Source organism: Cololabis saira, chromosome 11 (genome assembly GCF_033807715.1).
Source record: "Cololabis saira isolate AMF1-May2022 chromosome 11, fColSai1.1, whole genome shotgun sequence".
Classification (NCBI taxonomy): Eukaryota; Metazoa; Chordata; class Actinopteri; order Beloniformes; family Belonidae; genus Cololabis; species Cololabis saira.
In genome coordinates, this window is record NC_084597.1 from 11,387,349 (window position 1) to 11,407,959 (window position 20,611).

A 20,611-nucleotide genomic window follows, 5' to 3' on the forward strand; every position below is an offset into this window, starting at 1 on the left:
GGTTTTCCCTCACAGTGGTGGCGGTGGAGGTGGTGGGAGAGTTTCAAATTCATGTGCCCATGAGAGTACATGCACCTGAAAGCAGGTAGACATTGCATTGCCTTTCATCGAGGGCCCGCCTCCGGCTCTGCAGGAATGTGAAAAGCACCTGAACTGGATCCGCATGAGGAAGAATGACTGCAGAAAACCACCTGGCAACTAACCTGTTCCGGGACACAAGTTTTCTTCACCAGCTCTCGCATGAATCACTAACCCTCTTTGGATTTGTATACATTCCCTGCCAGAGTGTGGTAGTTTAACGAAGATCAGCTGGTAACTTGGATGAAGAATGGAGGATTGCTGCAAGTCTGCTGAGGAGCAGGACAGACTGAGGATCCACAGAGAGATAGAGAGACAACTCCGCCGGGATAAGAATGACTTTCACCGGGAACTCAAACTACTCCTCTTAGGTGAGAGCTCACACCTTCAGGAAATATTAAAGAAATTAACAAAACCTTTGGACACTATAACTTTGTGGGGAATCATAAAAAAACACTAACATTTTTTTTTTATCTTAATGTTATAAGTTTAAATTAAACTCTCATATATTTTATGAAGTATTTTGAAGTAAAATAAACGTTAACGTGAAATAAGTAAATGTTATTAATTAATTTATTTACTTTTTTGACTAATATATTCATATGTTTTCAATGCTGACTAAATCTACGGTTGCCTAGATGAGACAATTCTTGCAGACGCATTAGAATACAATTATAGTAGCATGCTTATGTAAGGTTGCTCTCTTGATTCATTGATAAACCAGCCTTACTTGTTATATTCACCTACGTCTAACTCAAGAAGACTTTATTGTTCAACTCATAGTATGGCATAGCACCCCCCACATTTATTTCTCTCCCCGATTTTAAGAGGCATATCTCCAGAGGTGTCAAAAGTATTCACATTCATTACTCAGGTAGAAGTATAGATACTAGAGTTTAAAAATACTCCTGTAGAAGTTGAAGTATCAACTCAAGTATTTTGTACTCAAGTAAAAGTATAAAAGTACTGGTTTCAAAACTACTTAAAGTATAAAAGTAAAAGTAATGTAAGAGGGAAAAAGCCATTAAGGACAAAAGCCATTGAAAATGAATGTATCTTAGTATAATGCAAATATATTAAAAAACCATATATGTGTACTATTGAGCATTAACATGTGTTTCAGAGAGCAGGAGATATGATGACTAGTTTCCTATAAGTATTGTAATGGTGCAAAAAGTCAAACTTCAGGGGCATGTTATCATTTATCCTAACCTTTATTGGAATGTACATCCAAGTTTAGTTGCAGGAATCTGAGGGAACGGATGTAAGAACAAAACTGGACAAGAACATCTGAAACAACCACAACCAAATTCACTCTATCCGGATGGAGCAATTTAACTGGATAGGTTTTTTTTAAAGGCCAAAATGAACTAGAGTAACAAGGCTGTTTTTAAAATGTAAGGAGTAAAAAGTACAGATAATTGTGTGAAAATGTAAGGAGTAAAAGTAAAAAGTCGTCTGATAAATAATTACTCCAGTGAAGTAAAGATAACCAAAATTTCTACTTAAGTAAGGTAACGAAGTATTTGTACTTCGTTACTTGACACCTCTGCATCTCTGCCCAACCTGTAATCTTGACCTTAAAGGTACAGTGGACCTTATCAAATAACACCTTTATAAATGAATGATTGATAATTCAAAACATGAATGAGATGACAGTAAATTAAATCATATCACGCTTTATCTTTAACGTACTTCACAAAAATAAATCTCAGTCTACATACTTCCCTTTGTTGGGATGAAATGTCCTCATTTCAAAAGGTTACAAAAAATAAATCTCATTTTACACTAATATTCTAATGTTCGACAGTAGCACTGTTGCCATGTCAATAATTTATATTTTGTGCGTTGAATACATAAAACATCCCAAAACAAACGTATTAATACAACCTGATCTGATCTATTATACTATTAATTCACTGTATCAAATCTGCAAAAAAAATTTCACAGATCAAAGGTCTTTTAAGGGTTTAATTCAGATTGCGTCAAATTCTTGATGACATTTCTTATAAATCCTAACCTCAAAATTTGACAATTTCTCTTGAAATATACAATTTCTGGAGGGGCATTTTTATGCTTGGATTGTTTTATTTTTAATATCTGATTGAGCAGTAAAGTCATTGGTTAACTTGTAGTTGTAGTGCTTTTAACTTTCAATTCAAATCAACTTTATTTATATAGCGTGTATTACAACAGAAGTTGTCTCTAGGCGCTTCCCAGAGACCGAGGCCAACGGCAAGCGCTATGTGGGCCAGATGTGTTGCGAGGTTCATTAACTGGGACAAATCCGGGTTTTTGCCATGTGTTGTATGAATCAGATGTGGTGCAAGTTTCATGGGACAGTTTTGACATGCCGTATGGCAAGTGCAGAGAGGGCCGAGTGTGACCCAAAGGGTCAAAACCAAGGCCAAGAACAAAAAAAATGTCAAGGGGTGAAACTATGGAACCGCCTGGATGAGGAACTAAAAAAAAGTAGCTCAATTTACAAATTTAAAAAAAATTATAAATATAAAATAATAGATAAATATAGAACACTAATATAAATTATCTTCATATTAAACTGTCTAAATTATGCAACTTTCCTCCTGCAGCTGTCCTCAATCCTGAGTGACCACATTTATTTTCTTCTCTTCTTTGTTCATTTTCTTTGTTTTGTTCGTTCGTTTCGTTTTCTTCTTATTAGTATCTTTTTTTTTTTTCTGTAGTCTGCCTTTTGTTGAAAAGGATAGGCAAAATAAGCCATGAGGCTTCAGCCTATACCTTTTTGGTAAAAAAAAAAAGGAAATGTGTACATATATATAATATATACAGGTAAAAGCCAGTAAATCAGAATATTTTGGAAAAACTTGATTTATTTCAGTAATTGCAGTCAAAAGGAGCTCCAACCAAGTATTGAGTATTGTACATGCTCATATTTTCATTTTCATACTTTTCAGTTGTCCAACATTTCTAAAAATCCCTTTTTTCTAATTTTGTGACACACGGAATTTTGGATTTTCATTTGTTGGCACTTCAAATCATCACAATTAAATGAAATAAACATTTGAATGCATCAGTCTGTGTGCAATTAATACATTTAATGTACAAGTTACACCTTTTGACTGCAATTACTGAAATAAATCAAGTTTTTCAAAATATTCTAATTTACTGGCTTTTACCTGTATATATATATTTATACCTGTGTGTATACATATACAGTGTGTATATGCAAACATCTTAAAATGTAAACGACCAAAACAAAATAAACTAAACTAAACTAAAAAGGAAGAATTGTCGTGTGGATATGCGGCTAAAGGGAGCCACATTCACCTTGAATCAAAGGTAGTCAAAGGCAGGCCAAAGAAAACGGTTGATTTGGGCCAAAGTTTTGGCCACATATCCTTTGCTATCTGGGCAAGGGCAAAGTAAAATCAGAAAACTTAATTCTGAAGGGAGTCTATTTTTTCTTAAAAATTGTGGCAATCCATCCAAGTTTTTAGACTTTTCAGTCAAAACATCAGACGGAAATTTGCCGAAGTCATTAAGTTCTTCATCTGGGCAAGCATGAATGTTTGTGCCAATATTTATGATGATCCTTGGAGCTGCTGAGGCATTTGAAGCAGTTTATAACCAAAAGCATTATCCTTCTGGGATGATTGATCCATCCAAAGAAAATTTCTCTCTGATCCAAAGTGGTGACCCAATAACTGGGTAGAAAAAAACACTAAAATGTCTGTGGATTTGCTTCGGGACACAGTCGTGGCTGCTTGTATGACATGGGCAAAGAAGGCACTTCTGTAATTTGCCCGTGCTGAGTGCACTGAGGAAAAAAAAGGAGGATCTGGATCGATAGAAACTGAACTTTTGGTATTCGTTTTTTGGCTGCACTTTCCCTTTGCATTCTTCACATAGCAGAAGCCTCGATGAGCCAAAGTGATAATCTTTTCCTTGTTGAAATGAAACTGTAAAACTACGACGGAGTATTAGGGCCAAACAAAAAAACAAAAAAAGGAAATTACGAGAATAAAGTCATAATGTAATGAGAATAAAGTCGTAAAATTACGAGAATAAAGTCATAATATTACGAGAATAAAGTCATAATATTACGAGAATAAAGTCGTAAAATTACGAGAATAAAGTCATAATATTACGAGAATAAAGTCGTAATATATTATAAATATATAAATATAACTTCACAAGATGCTCAATATTCCTCATTTTAACACAGGGAGAAGAAGCTCTTCCTGTTAGAGTTCTCATAAATTATATTCTCATAATTTTACGACTTTATTCTCGTAATATTACGACTTTATTCTCATAATATTACGACTTTATTCTCGCAACATTACGACTTTATTCATGTAATGTTACGACTTTATTCTCGCAACATTACGACTTTATTCATGTAATGTTACGACTTTATTCTCGCAACATTACGACTTTATTCTCGTAATGTTACGACTTTATTCTCGTAATATTACGACTTTATTCTCGCAACATTACGACTTTATTCTCGTAATTTTACGACTTTATTCTCGTAATATTACGACTTTATTCTCATAATATTACGACTTTATTCTATTACGACTTTATTCTCGCAACATTACGACTTTATTCTCGTAATTTTACGACTTTATTCTCATTATATTATGACTTTATTCTCGTAATTTCCAATTTTTTTTGTCTTAGTTTGGCCCTAATACTCGTATAAAACAGACAGAATACTTTCATGGAAAATTAAGTTTGAAGCAACCTTTTTTTTTGTTACTTTTGTTTTATCTTACATCTCTATGCAAAGCTGATTTCTGGAAGGTGTCTCATAAATGGCTCATATATTGCAGGCCGACATTTCTTTTTGCATCAATGATGATTAATAAATGACTGACGTCAAGAAATAAGGTGTTTGTTTTCTGAACCTTCCCAAACAGCCCGCTTCTTAAACTTCACCTGTGTTGAAGGTTTCTGTTGAAAGGTCAGCGCTACTTTAAACTTCAGCTTGAGCTGTTTGGACAACAATATCCTTCTGTAAAGGTCGGAGTAATGGTTAACACTTTTAGGCGTTTTAGGTGCTTAGTTGACACGCTTTTTTTTTAGACTTATTTTTCACTGTTTCTTTTATGGGAAGAATTAGTGTCCATAAATACATCTAATTATTTATGTACTTTTTTTTCATCGCTAGATTGTCTTATTTTCCATCTGTTTTGATACTTTTTGTAGGGGAAGTGCATAGAGATGAAAAAAATGTCCTTTCTTGTGAGGTGACACAAATGAAAGGTTGGCATATAAAGGAAATAACCTCATAAACACCCACGCACAAGCATCTCTTATTTTACCTGCACGTCTCCAGTTGAAAAATATTTTTACAGTCTAAATCAGCGGTCGGCAACCCAAAATGTTGAAAGAGCCATATTGGACCAAAAACACAAAAAACAAATATGTCTGGAGCCGCAAAAAATGAAAAGTCTGGTATAAGCCTTAGAATGAAGACACATGCTGCATGTTTCTATATTAGTGGGGGAAGATTTTTTTTTTTTATTATGCACTTCGAGAAAAAAGTCGAAATGTCGAGAAAAAAGTACAAATGTTGAGAAAAAAGTCAAAATTTAGAGAAAAAAGTCTAAATGTTGAGAAAAAAATCGAAATGTTGAGAAAAAAGTAGAAATGTCAAGATTAATGTTGAAGTACAATCTTGAGAAACAAGTCGAAATGTTGAGAAAAAAGTCAAAAATATCGAGAAAAAAGTCGAAATATTGAGAAAAAAAGTCGAAATGTCGAGGAAATAGTCAAAATTTCATGAAAAATTCTAAATGTTGAAAAAACATCGAAATGTTGAGAAAAAAGTCGAAATGTCAAGATTAAAAAGGAAAGGAAAAAGGAAGAAAAAGAGGAAAAAAGAAAAAAAGGAAAAAAAGAAGAAAAAGAAGAAAAAAGGAAAAAAGAGAAAAAAGAAGAAAGGAAAAAAAAAAGGTCAAACATTTTTGAAAAAGCTCCAGGAGCCACTAGGATGGCGCTAAAGAGCCGCATGCGGCTCTGGAGCCGCGGGTTGCCGACCCCTGGTCTAAATCCAGTTAGGTTGTGTTTTTTAAAACACCTTATTCTTGCTTTGATCTCATTCCACTTTTCATATTTTTATAAAAATGTATATTATTTTTTCCCTTTTACAGGGGCTGGTGAAAGTGGGAAAAGCACCTTCATCAAACAGATGCGGATCATCCACGGCAAGGGATACAGTGACGCGGACAAGAAAAGTTTCACCCGGCTGGTGTTTCAGAACATCATCACAGCCATCAAGGCGCTCATCGAGGCCATGAAGACTCTCGAGATCCCCTTTGTCGATGACCAAAACATCGTAAGAAGCTGTGCACCCTTTTCTAAAATACCTCTTTAATCTCTTATTGCCCTTTGCTTCGATTAATTAAGTTCAGCACGAATACAAGGTGGCAGGAATGAGATTGGAACTAGTGTTAATATCACTATCTACAGTGTTGGGTTTTACTGTAACGAGATTACATTCGCCAGTAACGCAGTAATGTACCGCGTTACAGTTGTAATTTGGGTAATCCTGTTATAGTTACTCTAAGACAAAAAAAATACGTTACTTTAGTTACATGTAGAACGGGAGAACAGAAAAGAAAAAATCAAACTTGCCTTTCATGCGTCTTCACGCGTTGCGCAACACTTGTCTGACTTAAGGCTGATTTATGGTTCCGCGTTAAATCAACGCAGTGCCTACGGCGTAGGGTACGCGGCGACGCACATCGTACGGTGCGCGTCGCCGCATACCCTACGCCGTATGTTCTGCGTTGGTGTAACGTAGGACCATAAATCAGCCTTTAACGTGATCTTACGGGATTTTACGGGATTTTACGGGACTTTACAAATACACATTTGTGCTGATGCACTGCAGTAATAATCTTCCAACTACAGGACTGTCTCAGAAAATTAGAATATTGTGATAAAGTTCTTTATTTTCTGTTATGCAATTAAAAAAAAAAAGTCATACATTCTGGATTCATTACAAATCAACTGAAATATTGCAAGCCTTTTATTATTTTAATATTGCTGATTATGGTTTACAGTTTAAAGGTATTGTGACATCATTTTTAACATGCTTTTAACACTATTAAAAGTCTTGGCCAACATCCCTCAAATGTGTCTAAAAGAGTGTAACAAGAAAAACTTCACTCTAGTACTCTTTTCCTGGCTTTTTATTACAGTGTTTTTTTGCCCCGTGAAAAATGCTTCCTTTCCCCCCTCTCCTGTCAATCATTGCTCCGCTCCTCCTCCAAACCTCCTCCTCCTCCAGCCATACGCTCACAGCGGCGTCGGAGAGTTATGCCGCGTTCCATTTGTCCTCGGAAGTGGGGATTTACTAGTTCCCAGTCGGAATTTTCAACTGAAACGCCCCTCGAAGTGGGATTTCCCACTGGGAAAGTGGGAGAAGCTTCACCACCCCCGAGTTACCATTCAAAGATGGCTGCTATTCCCAGTTCCCAGTTCCGAGGTAAATGGAACGCGGCATTAAGCCGAGAGCGACAGGCGAAGCATGCACGGAAAAGCAGGAGGGCGAACGACGGCAAACAATCGTAAAAATAAAGGCATGCAAGCAGCACTGTCCCCTTATCTTAAGTCCAGTCAGTGGCCGCGGGTCTTCTTAGCAGTTTTCCTCCGGTGATTAGAACAAAAGAGGCTCTAAACAGCTCCTTGTTAAGCCTCATTTATGGTTCCGCGTTAAATCGACGCCTACGCCGTAGGGTTCAGCGTATGGTGCGCGTCGCCGCGTAACCTTACGCCGTAGGTTCTGCGTCGGTGTAACGCGGAACCATAAATCAGCCATTATGGTGCGCTGGAGAGGAGCGGAGGCAGGGAGCTGGGTGGAGGGGGCGGTGATTTAGCGGATCGTTACGTAACGATCCGCCACCAAACCACATGAGCCGTTTTTGCACAGTTATGCGGAAAATCCCAGAAAGCACACAATACACTGAATGTTAAAAGTTTGTTGTTTTTTGGGTGTAATTGATGTCAAGACACCCAACAAAACACAAAAAATCAAGAAAAATGTGTTTTTCATGTCACAATCCCTTTAAGATTAAGATTCCCAGAATATTCAAATTTTTTGAGATAGGATATTTGAGTTTTTTTAAGCTGTAAGCCATGATCAGGAATATTAAAATAATAAAAGGCTTGCAATATTTCAGTTGATTTGTAATGAATCCAGAATGTATGACATTTTTGTTTCTGTAATTGCATTACAGAAAATCACAATATTCTAATTTTCTGAGACAGTCCTGTATATGTTGTTCATTGGCAATCGAGTTATGGTGCAGCTCAGGTGATATTACGGAGTAATCCAAAAGTAATGTAACTAGTAATGTAACTAGTTACTTTCAGCAACCAGTAACTAAGTAGTGTAAGGGATTACTTTTTTTAAAGTAACTAGTAATATGTAATGGATTACCTTTTTTGAGTAACTACCCCAACACTGACTATCTAAGCATCCTCAGGTCAACTTTTTTTTTTAAGGAATTAGTGTCACATTTTGGTTTGATAATTAGTTAGTTAGTTAGTTAGTTATTTATATTGTACCAGTAACATAAGTGATGTTCGCTTAAGGCTCTTGTGTCAGTAGTAATAGTACTATAGGATAAAGATATGTAATACAATAGATGAGGTGAGTGATTATCTGCCTCGAGAGGAAAATGATAAGATCAAAAAAATACTCTTGCAGCTCTAGAGCATCTAAAGGCATTTAAAACATCCAGGACAGTGAGGCCTGAGCACCAGTGCTCTAGAGCCAAAGTTAGCTGCAGGAAACACAAGGAAACAGAAAAATGAAGTGAAGCACGCTCTTCAAGAGAGGCACATAAATGAATGCAGGGGAATAAGTGCGTTTCTGTTACTGAGAGAAAGCAGCGCTGCCGGTGGTCTCTTTGATGCTCACTGGCTGATCACTAAGCTCGTTGAATGAAGATGCCGTCCATCTGTACCGCCATCATCTTCCTGCTCCAGCTGACAGCTCTCCATCTTGGACTTAGCTTTGCAAGTATTAGCTGAGGTGTAAATGCTGACAGCAGGAAAAATGCATTTTTTTAAAATGCTTTTTACTGCTCCCTTTCCCTTATCCATCAGGTTATGTTATTTGTGTGTGAAACCTCGCCTCTTGGTCCAATGCAAAACACATGCTGCTGTGCAATCCAGTGTTATTATTTTAGTTTCTTTTGAAGTCAGTTGTGGATTATAGACCCTTTTTATATATAATTTATGCTGGTAGCTCTGGCACATCTATAGTGAGCTTATATGAATTTATGACAAGGCGACTTTTTTGTACACATACAAAGTCTGTTTGTCTATAGCAGGGGTCGGCAACCCAAAATGTTGAAAGAGCCATATTGGACCAAAAACACAAAAAACGAATATGTCTGGAGTCGCAAAAAATGAAAGGTCTTGTATAAACCTTAGAATGAAGACAAATGGTGAAATGAGAAAGGTCGAAAAAAAAGTCAAAATGTGGAGAAAAAAGTCAAAATTTAGAGAAAAAAGTCAAAATGTTGAGATTAATGTTGAAGTACAATCTCGAGAAAAAAGTTCAAATGTTGAGAAAAAAGTCGAAATGTTGAGAAAAAAGTCGAGAAAAAAGCCGAAATGTCGAGATTAAAAAGGAAAGGAAAAAGGAAGAAAAAAAGAGGAAAAAAAAGGAAAGAAAGAAGAAAAAAGAAAAAAACAAGAAAAGAAAGAAAAAAGGAAAAAAAGAGAAAAAAGAGAAAATAAAGACAAAGAAAGAGAAAAAAAGGAAGAAAAAAAGAAGAAAAAAGGGAAAAAAAAGGAAAAAAAAAGAAGAAAAAAGCAAAAAAAAACAAGAAAAGAAAGAAAAAAAGAGAAAAAAACAAGAAAAGAAAGAGAAAGAAAGAGAAAAAAAAGGAAGAAAAAAAAGAAGAAAAAGGGGAAAAAAAGGAAAAAAAGGTGAAACATTTTTGAAAAAGCTCCAGGAGCCACTAGGGCGGCGCTAAAGAGCCGTGTGCGGCTCTAGAGCCACGGGTTGCCGATCCCTGGTCTATAGGGACCCCATCCAGAGTACCACTTAAGTGGAATAATATTTTCAGGTCTTGTCGGAGGTTTGAAATAGGGATTTTCGTTTACTTCCTCTGTGTGAACATAATTTGTCATTTTGCTGCAAACATACTCCATTCTCACTCAAAACTGCTTTTAGTCACGTCATTTTGGCTCAAATGACACCTCTTAACCATAATAATATTATAATAATATATATTATTAACATAATAATAGACCAAGTTTAACGCTGGAAAACTCCGTCTCCATGAAATAATTTTTTCTTTTGGTGTGTTTTATTTTGCATCAGAACCTTGCACAGAAGTTGAGCCAAACGGAGGAAACCCACCTCTCGGTCCTGGAGCCCTGGCAGGTGGACGCCATTAAAAGAGTTTGGAGTGACCACGGCATCCAAACGGTCTACGACCGCAGGAGGGAGTTCCAGCTGTCAGACTCTGCCAAATAGTGAGCCTTTCTATTTATTTCTTGTCAGATTTTTGGTCAGAGCTTTAGCCTTGAATTCACAAACTCAGTTGAAGAGTGTTTTAAGAGCCAAATTCTGTCCAATACTCATTTGAACTTGTGTGGATTTGAGTCAGGATGTTAAACTGGATGGACTGTTATTAACCCTTCAGCTACCTGAGTGACATGGACAGAATCTCTGCGTCGGTTTACATCCCCACCCTGCAGGACATCTTGAGGGTCAGGGTCCCCACCACAGGCATCATCGAGTACCCCTTCGACCTGTCAAAGGTCATCTTCAGGTGCCACGTCTGCCTTTTTTATGTCATCATTTACATAAAACATAAATGGTTTTAAAAGAAATACAAATATAAGTTTAAAAAAAAAAGTCCTATTGTGTCTGTGTTTAAAAAGGTTAGATGTGATGAGTTAATTAATGAACATTCATGATAAGGTTGAGTTTTCTCTGTAAAGACGAGGTGTTGATATAAAGCACATTGAATTACCTTGTGTTGAATTGTGCTATACCAGGGGTCGGCAACCCAAAATGTTTAAAGAGCCATATTGGATCAAAAACACAAAAATAAAATATGTCTGGAGCCGCACAAAATGAAAAGTTTTGTATAAACCTTAGAATGAAGGCAACACATGCTGCATGTTTCTATATTAGTTATAACTGGGGGAAGATTTTTTTTTCATTATGCACTTTGAGAAAAAAGTCGAAATGTCGAGAAAAAAGTCGAAATGTCGAGAAAAATGTTGAAATGTCGAGAAAAAAGTCAAAATTTCGAGAAAAAAGTCAAAATGTCAAGATTAATGTTGAAGTACAATCTCGAGAAAAAAGTCAAAATGTTGAGAAAAAAGTCAAAATTTCGAGAAAAAGTCGAAATATCGAGATTAAAAAGGAAAGGAAAAAAAGAGAAAAAGAAGAAAAAAAGGAAAAAAAGGAGAAAAAAAGAAGAAAAAAAAGGAAAAAAAAAGGTCAAACATTTTTGAAAAAGCTCCAGGAGCCACATGCGGCGCTAGAGAGCCGCATGTGGCTCTAGAGCCGCGGGTTGCCGACCCCTGTGCTATACAAATAAACTTGCCTTGACTTGACTCGTTCCCTTGTCCAACTTTCCTCGTCTTGTGTGTGCAGGATGGTGGATGTGGGGGGGCAGCGTTCAGAGAGGAAGAAATGGATCCACTGTTTCGAGAATGTCACCTCTATCATATTCCTGGCGGCCCTCAGCGAGTACGATCAGAGCCTCTACGAAAGCAAAACTGATGTAAGTCCCAGTGCGGCATAGTCACTGAGATGAATTCACTTGAGAGTTGGTTAATATTTAGTAGGGCTGGGGATCGATTCAAATGTCAAGAATTGATTCGATTCCGATTCTTAAGATTCAGAATCGATTATCAAGATTTGATTCGATCCGATTCGATTCCGATATTGATTTGGGTTAGTGTTATTAAAACAGTTTTTTGAGCTGTTGCATGAATTATATGACTGTAGTTATGCAAAATATTACTACTAGTATTATATTGAGATTAAACAGCAAGTATTGGCAGCTAATGATGCTGTAAGGACCAATCAGCTCCCAGAATGCTGATAGAACTGCTTTCAGAAACATCATGTGGGTCAGAATTACCAAACAGATCCAGGGAGGAAACAGAGACGGATGAAATCGGTTTTATTTTTTCTCACATTCCGTTTTTATTTGTTCCATTTTTGGTCTATTTTGGTTTTTAATTTTTGAGCATTTGGTTTTTATCATTTTTTGCAAATGTAACCCCAAGACAGTATATAAAGTAATGAAATATAGACAATTTATGCAATTATAACCTAACACTTTAATGTTTTCATACCTTTAAACATATTTAAAGGCAAAAACATGGCACCAGTTATTCTCGTGTCCAACAAAACATTCCTTTTTTGGGGATAAACAAAAAAAATAACCAAAAGTTGTAATGTAATGATGAAAAAAAAAAAAACATAAATAAATAAATAAAAAAAATAGAAAAAAAATACCAAAAAAAATCGATCTTTAGACATATGAATCGATTTTTAGGAATTAATATGAGAATCGATTTAGAATTGGGAAATCGATTTTTTCAACACAGGCCTACTATTTAGTCTCTGAGACTTTTCCCATCTCTCCTCTCAGAACCGACTAAACGAGAGCCTGGCGCTGTTCAAGACGATCCTCTCGTACCGCTGGTTTGAAGAGTCCTCCACCATCCTCTTTCTGAACAAGACGGATCTGCTGGTGGAGAAAATAGCCCAGTCGCATTTGGCAACCTACTTCCCAGAATACACCGGTGAGTCAGCTCTGGATGCTCCAAGGCCCTGTTCACACTGCAGACAAAAGTGGCCCAAATTTTTTTTGGGGGGTCAAGTGACCGGGTCAGACTTCTTCAGGAGTGTGAACACTCAAATCTGGCCCAGATCTGGGGCCGGATTCACAAAACATTCTTAAGAAAAAAAATCTTCTTAAGTGTAATTTTTTTCTTAAGTTCAGTCTTAAGAAGAAAAAAGAGAAGAAGTCATATTCTCCAAAAAAGTTCTAAGTATTTTCTCAATTTTCTTCTTAAGTTTCTTCTTAAGAAAAAACTTAAGAAAAAATGGTATTCTTGAAACAAAAGTTCTCAAATTTGGTCTTGACTTTTTTCTTAAATTTAAGACAACCTTTGCCTGTCTTAAAATTTCTTCTGTGAAAAGGTAATAATAATAATAATAATAATAATAATAAGCCTCTAATACCACCTTTTTCAACACATTTTAGACAAGTTTAGACTAGTAGGTCATAGTTTGAGACAAAGAGCCTGTTAACTGTTTGTTAGCATGTTAGTTAGCGTGGTAGTTAATTATTACTAATTTTCCCCAATAGTATTTTTTTTCGCATATTAATCTCATCCACCATAACCTTGAAAAGTTCCTGCATCTCTTTTTCTCCTTCTCCATGTTTAGTGAGTGACTGACGGTTAAGACCCAAACCACCTGTATAAATGTTGTTTGTTGGCGCGTGCAATGCAATTACATATTTTAAGAAGTTCTTAGGTACGAAAAATAAGAAATTCGTAAGAAATGACAGTTCTTAAGACAGTTCTTAAGAAAATATTGAGGAATTTCACTTAAGAACTTTCTTATGAACTTCTTAATTTTAGATCTTAAGACATTTCTTAAGATCGTTCTTAAGAACATATTGGTGAATCTGGCCCCTGATTCTTATGAATCAGATTTAGATCACTTATGTATGTGGTCCTGAATCAGACCCAGGTCAGATTTTCTTCAAACTGGCCACAGTGTTAAAGACTGAGGCAGATTTGATGCGACTTTTACGTCAATGTATATCGACATTTGTCACAATTATGCACCGGCGAGTAGGCAGAGACAAGACAATTAAAAACTTGACTAGGTCTACAAAATGGAGAACAGTGATGGAGCAAGTCGAAGGAGGGAGAGTGAGGTGTTAGATCTCATTAGTACAGGACTGTCTCAGAAAATTTGAATATTGTGATTTTCTGTAATGCAATTACAAAAACAAAAATGTCATACATTCTGGATTCATTACAAATCAACTGATATATTGCAAGCCTTTTATTATTTAATATTGCTGATCATGGCTTACAACTTAAGAAAGCTCAAATATCCTATCTCAAAAAATTAGAATATTCTGGGAATCTTAATCTTAAACTGTAAACCATAATCAGCCATATTAAAATAATAAAAGGCTTGCAATATTTCAGTTGATTTGTAATGAATCCAGAATGTATGACATTTTTGTTTTTTTAATTGCATTACAGAAAATAAAGAACTTTATCACAATATTCTAATTTTCTGAGACAGTCCTGTATATGGGGAGATACTTAGATTCAGGTAAAACTAGAAGGATCGTACCGTAACCGCTCCGTTTTGAAAAAAAAATAAATAAAGGAAATGGGAGAACGAGGACACAGGACAACGTGGCTGCAGCACCAAACGAAGGTGAGGAGCTTTTAAGCTAAATTTAAAGAGCAAATTAATGTTACGGCTGCCATTACGTAAACATTTTGAAATACAAGCGAACATCCACAACTTTAGTGCAACGGCGTGCTGCGTTTGTAATTGTTCTTTTGCGCATGCGGGTGGGTTTCGAAACCACAAACAGTTCACACTGGAATCCAATGTAGGCCACATTTTAAAAGGTGACGTGAACAGCCAAACAAACAAATCGGATCTGAGGAAAATATCTGAATTGAGCATTAAGGCTTGCAGTGTGAACAAGTGTTTTTTATAATTATTTGTTTCTTTCTGCTTTGAATCATGTTAACTGGTGGATTGATATGGAGCCAAATCAGGGCCAAAAGTTTTGCTAATTTGAAAATAAAATTTGAACCTGAAATTTTTTTTCTACAGTTTCAATTTTATTTTTTTCAGTATCAGATCTTTTTTTCAGTTTCAAATCTTTTTATTTCAGTTTCAAATCTTTTTTTCAGTTTCAAATCTTTTTTTTTTAGTTTCACGTGTTTTTTTTTTCAGTTTCACTTCTTTTTTTTTTTCAGTTTCAAATTTTTTTTTCAGGTTCAGACTTTTGGCCCGGATCTGGCGTGGGGGGCGTGGCATCAACTGAGAGGGGCGTGGCATCAACTGAGAGGGGCGTGGCATCATGAGTGACAGCAGAACAGAGAAGGCGGGGGACGTTCCTCAGTCATGTTGCCTTCAGGAAACGTAGGTTGCAGAAGTTATCAGTAGAAGTATGATTCAACACTGTATATACACCATATTCACGTGATTGGCAGTGGAAAAAACTGATACTAGTGACACATTTCTGTTTAAAAAGCTGTTTTAAACCGTACTTGGTAGTATGTGGAAGTGGGAAATGTCAAACTTTAAAGTGTGGCTGTTGAACTGAACAGTCTGGCATAGTTTATTGCTTTTATACTGCGATTGGTGCCAAATACGGTCTAAAACAGCTTTTTAAACAGAAATGTGTCACTAATATCAGTTTTTTCCACTGCCAATCACGTGAATATAGTGTATATACAGTGTTGTATCATACTTCTACTGATAACTTCTGCAACCTACGTTTCCTGAAGGCAACAGGACTGAGGAACGTCCCCCGCCTTCTCTCTAATGCTGTCACTCATGATGCCACGCCCCTCTCAGTTGATGCCACGCCCCCCACGCCAGATCGGGGCCAAAAGTCTGAACCTGAAAAAAAAATTTGAAACTGAAAAAAAAAGAAGTGAAACTGAAAAAAAAGATGTGAAACTGAAAAAAAAAGATTTGAAACTGAAAAAAAGATTTGAAACTGAAAAAAAGATCTGATACTGAAAAAAATAAAATTGAAACTGTAAAAAAATATTTTCAGGTACAAATTTTTTTTTCAAATTAGCAAAACTTTTGGCCTTGATTTGGCTCCATAGATTGATAGATGCATTGTTGACATCAATAGAACAAACTGGGATAAACTGGGATTAGAAATATGGGATTTGACTCAATGTCAAGGATTTCTGGAGCTTGCCCATCCAACACAAACACATTAATTTTTATTAATTTAATATATACATATATATATATATATATATATATATATATATATATATATATATATATATATATATATATATATATATATATATATATATATAATTATATTAATAATAATTAATATATATCATATATATATATTAATATTATTATATTGATAATAATTAATATATAATTATATATATATATACATATATATATGCAATTAAGCAAAACCAACTCCATCTTAGCCCTCAAGTGATGAAATAGGTCATGAAGACTTATTTCCCTGCAGAATTTCTTCCTTTAAGATTTGAGAGAGTTGTGTATACACTTTTAAATTATGATGTATAACAAATTATTAATTTTCAAAGGCACATATGGTTAACAAAGTAATTTTTCTGTCTATGAAAGCATAAATGTGGGTGTCTGAAGTTGCTCCTAACTTAAAAACTTTCCTCGGGCCGCATAGTTCTACAAAGTGAACGGTACAGACATCGCAGACCCAGATCTTTCTCTCCACCAGACTTGACGTTATGCTTAAGTCAAAGCTGTGACATTCACTTAAAAAAGACTTGCGTTGTGGAAGACAGAGGCAGAGGCCTTGGAAGCTGCCTGCTGTGAACATGGCTGTAAAGATGTGACGAAAAATGCAGATGTCATGCTGCATCTCTGATGTATTTTGACCAAAGCACATCACAGACATTTCAGTAAGACCTCTGGAAACTGCAGTGAGTTGATAGAGAAGGCCGTAATGTATGGAGTAAGATCACTTCCAAAAAGATGTGTCCATGTTATAACTATTCGTATTCGTAATGATAAACATTTGTATGTAAATAAAAAAGTTGTACCCAAAATTCTGCTGTCACACACATGAGTCTGATAAATTATTAGGGTTAGGATTGTTTTTATGTGAGTATGAATCTAAAACGTCTAATTTATTCATTCACACACGCACTAATATACTTGGGAAACAGTTAGGCACCAAATATAATATATAACATTTTCTCAGATGGCAAAAATAAGAACTTTATTGATCCCACATAGGAGTAATTCATGTTATATCAGCTATAGAGAACAAGGTAGTGCCGAAAAACAATATATATCCCCCCTCACAAAAATAAGAAAAATAAAGAAACATATTTTCTCATCAACAAAACATATTTTTAAATTTTCAAGTAACAAAATAACATATTTTAACTATTTTTCAGATTTTTTAAATTTTTTATTGTCTGAAAAATGGTTCAAAAATGTTATTTTGTCATTTGAAAAATTTTAAATTTGTTTTGTTGATCTATTTTTCTTATTTTTTTGAGGGGGGATATATATTGTTTTTCGGCACTACCTTGTTCTCTATAGCTGATATAACATGAATTACTCCTAAGTAGGATCAATAAAGTTCTTATTTTTACAAATTTTCAGACAATTAAATAACATGTTTTGTTGATGAGAAAATATGTTTCTCTATTTCTCTTATGTCTATGCTGTGACCTGCCTGTGACGTCACTTCAACAGTTTTTCGACTCGTACATAAACTTGAATTCGTGTTCACAGTGAAGACTCGTAGTCGTAGAAATTAGAGTTGTATTCACAAGGTTTTGCACACACAGCTTTTAGATTCATACTCACATAAAAACAATCCTAACCCTAATAATTTATCACTCATGTGTGTGACAGCAGAATTATGGGTACAACTTTTTTATTTACATACAAATGTTTATCATTACGAATACGAATCGTTATAACATGGACACATCTTTTTGGAAGTTATCTTACTCCATAGTAATGTGACTCTTTTTTTTTTCTGCCACAGACTTTCTTTCACTCGTGTTGCTTCCTTGTGGGAGAGTCGTGACAAAGACGTGCTGGAGCGAACTAACTAACATTGCCAAGCGATGAATAATTTAACTAACTGTGTGCCAGACAGGAAATGAAGGGTTGTGGTGTTTGATGACTTCCGCATGGGATTCCCCCCCCGCCTCTCTCTCACACAGGGCCTCGAGGTGATGCTGAGTCAGCCAAAAAGTTCATCCTGAAGATGTACGTGGAGCGGCACAGCGGGCGCCATAAACCGCTCTACAACCACTTCACCTGCGCCACGGACACAGAGAATATCCGCGTCGTCTTCAAAGCGGTCAAGGACACGCTCCTCCGAGACAACCTTGAGAGGTTCAACCTGGAGTGAGGGGTGACCAAAAAGGATGCTCTCCACTTCAGGAGCGTTAATAACACAAACCCAGTCAGAATCACCTGTTGTAACACCTTTTCTGCCAGTCCTGCCAGTACAACATCAAACGGGGACAAACAGACAGTAGATTCAACTGCGTTGCACAGATTTCCACTTTCCTACACAGAAAAACCGGATTTTTATTCCAGCAGTTTTTCCTACAAATGCTAATATAAACACATTTTCTACTGCAACAGGAGAAATGTGGACAAATCACAACTGTTATATAAATGTTTAAATCATTAGATGGTACCAAACCGGTTTAACAAAAGTGCTGTCAAGGAAAAATGCAGCTCACCTCGCCTTGCAGCTCGGAGAGGAGGAAGTAAAAGGATAGAACACAACTGTTGTACCTTTTTGTAGTTTTTTTAAATCTCAAGCAACAACCAGTTTATGTAATGATTTTCTTTTCTCCAATGGTTTAAACAGAACCCCATATGTCGACACCACATGTAACGTGTATTTTTAAATCAAAATCGATTGTATCTTTTGTCTGTCTTGTCACGTAACTTTATTTTAACATTAAACTATGTGTGTGTGTATTAGAACAACGTCTCTGCAGCACATCCTGATCGGAACAGCGGCTACATGGTACTGATTAACAGAAGCGATTGCCGTGCAGTGCCAGTGACCTTTGTACTAAACAGCGAGCACTGATACGCTGGACTCCGTCTTCCTGTTTGATTGAACAAAAAGGCGTTTCCATGAAGTTAGATCTGTGGACACATGGAAAGGGAGAGTCTTCGGGTAATATTTTTTTTTTGTATAGATGTCTTTATTGAGGGCATTAAAAAAAAAAGAAATAAGTACAATACAATAACAATATAATTATCAATATTTTCCCCCTTTTTTTTTTACTTTTCATAACATTAATTAAACCAAAATAAATAAATAATAATAATAATTAAAAAAAAAAAAAAAAAGTAAATAAAAGTAAAAAACAACAGCACACCCTCTCCCCTTCCCTCCCTCCTATGGTCAATAGATTACATCATTCAAGATCATTCAACATATGTCTATCAATACTAGAACAAAAATGAATAATACATTAAATAATCCAGTCCTGTGTAAACACATTCATCAATATAGTCGATCATTCAGATCATTAGTCCATTAAAAGCAAAAAATCCAAAAAAGGTCCCCAAATAAGGTCAAAGTCTCTAGTTTTTTTTTCTAACGGAAAACAATATTTTTTCTCTTCAGGTACTATTGATTCTTATGTGAAAAGTTCAATACAGTCTAGAAAGGACACATCAGAAGTAATTTCATGAACAGTGGAGTAGGGCTGGGCGATATATCGAGATTTTAATATATATATCGATATATTTTCAAATGCGATATGGTACGAAACAATATCGTTTATATCGATTATTTAAAAAAAAAAAATATTTTTTTTTTTTTTTTTTTACGATTTTGATATAGCTTATTTTGTGACAAATTTACTTGAATGTTTTATTTGAGATTTGCACAAATATTTTGTCATTTGCACAACTATCAACCTCAGTGGAAAAGTCTGCCTGTTACTGTCTACATTGTATTAATTGCACAGTGTATTTTAATTTAATTGTTATACAGGAAAGGGATATTTGTTTTATTTTATTCAAGAAGCATTTTTATTCTATATATGCACGCCTATTGTGCAGACCTCTGTTAATAAAGGAACCTGTGTGACATTTGGCACGCGGCTTTGTATTAAAACTGACTGTTTTTTTAAGGGTTTGCCTCAGAAAAAAATGAAGCTAACAGAGATGCTAACAGAGATGCTATGCTATAATGCTTTGGGGGAAACCCCAATTATGTCACAGAAAAAATATCGATATATATCGAGTATCGCCATTTAGCTAGAAAATATCAAGATATGACTTTTGGTCCATATCGCCCAGCCCTACAGTGGAGTGATAAAACTGCGGATAAGTGCTTTGGGTGGGAGTCTATCTTTCTGCTCCATGTGGGAAAGCTTGGGAAAGATAATTGCACATGAAGCTGACGGTGTTTTTGTCTTGCGTTTTTGTGTTCTTCTCTACGACGGAGTATTAGGGCCAAACTAAGACCAAAAATAAAAAATAAAGTCATAATATGAGAATAGAGTCATAATATTACGAGGATAAAGTCGTAATATTTTGAGAATAAAGTCATAATATTACGAGAATAAAGTCGTAATATTTTGAGAATAAAGTCATAATATTACGAGAATAAAGTCGTAATATTAAATATATTATAAATATATAAATAGAACTTCACAAGATGCTCAATATTCCTCATTTTAACACACTCTTCCTGTTAGAGTTCTCATAAATTATATTCTCATAATATTACGACTTTATTCT

The 20,611-nt window shown here is 35.5% G+C and overlaps 1 protein-coding gene across 1 annotated transcript; it reads left to right on the plus strand.

The window, feature by feature from the left end:
• Positions 1–167: 167 nt before the first annotated feature.
• LOC133454956 (guanine nucleotide-binding protein subunit alpha-14-like) lies at positions 168–19,072 on the plus strand. The gene is made up of 7 exons (XM_061733712.1): positions 168–449; positions 6,222–6,406; positions 10,415–10,569; positions 10,740–10,868; positions 11,705–11,834; positions 12,714–12,867; positions 18,052–19,072. Exons 1-7 carry the CDS (start codon positions 329–331, stop codon positions 18,240–18,242), a joined length of 1,065 nt encoding a protein of 354 aa, XP_061589696.1. The 5' UTR covers positions 168–328; the 3' UTR covers positions 18,243–19,072.
• The last annotated feature ends 1,539 nt before the right edge of the window (positions 19,073–20,611 follow it).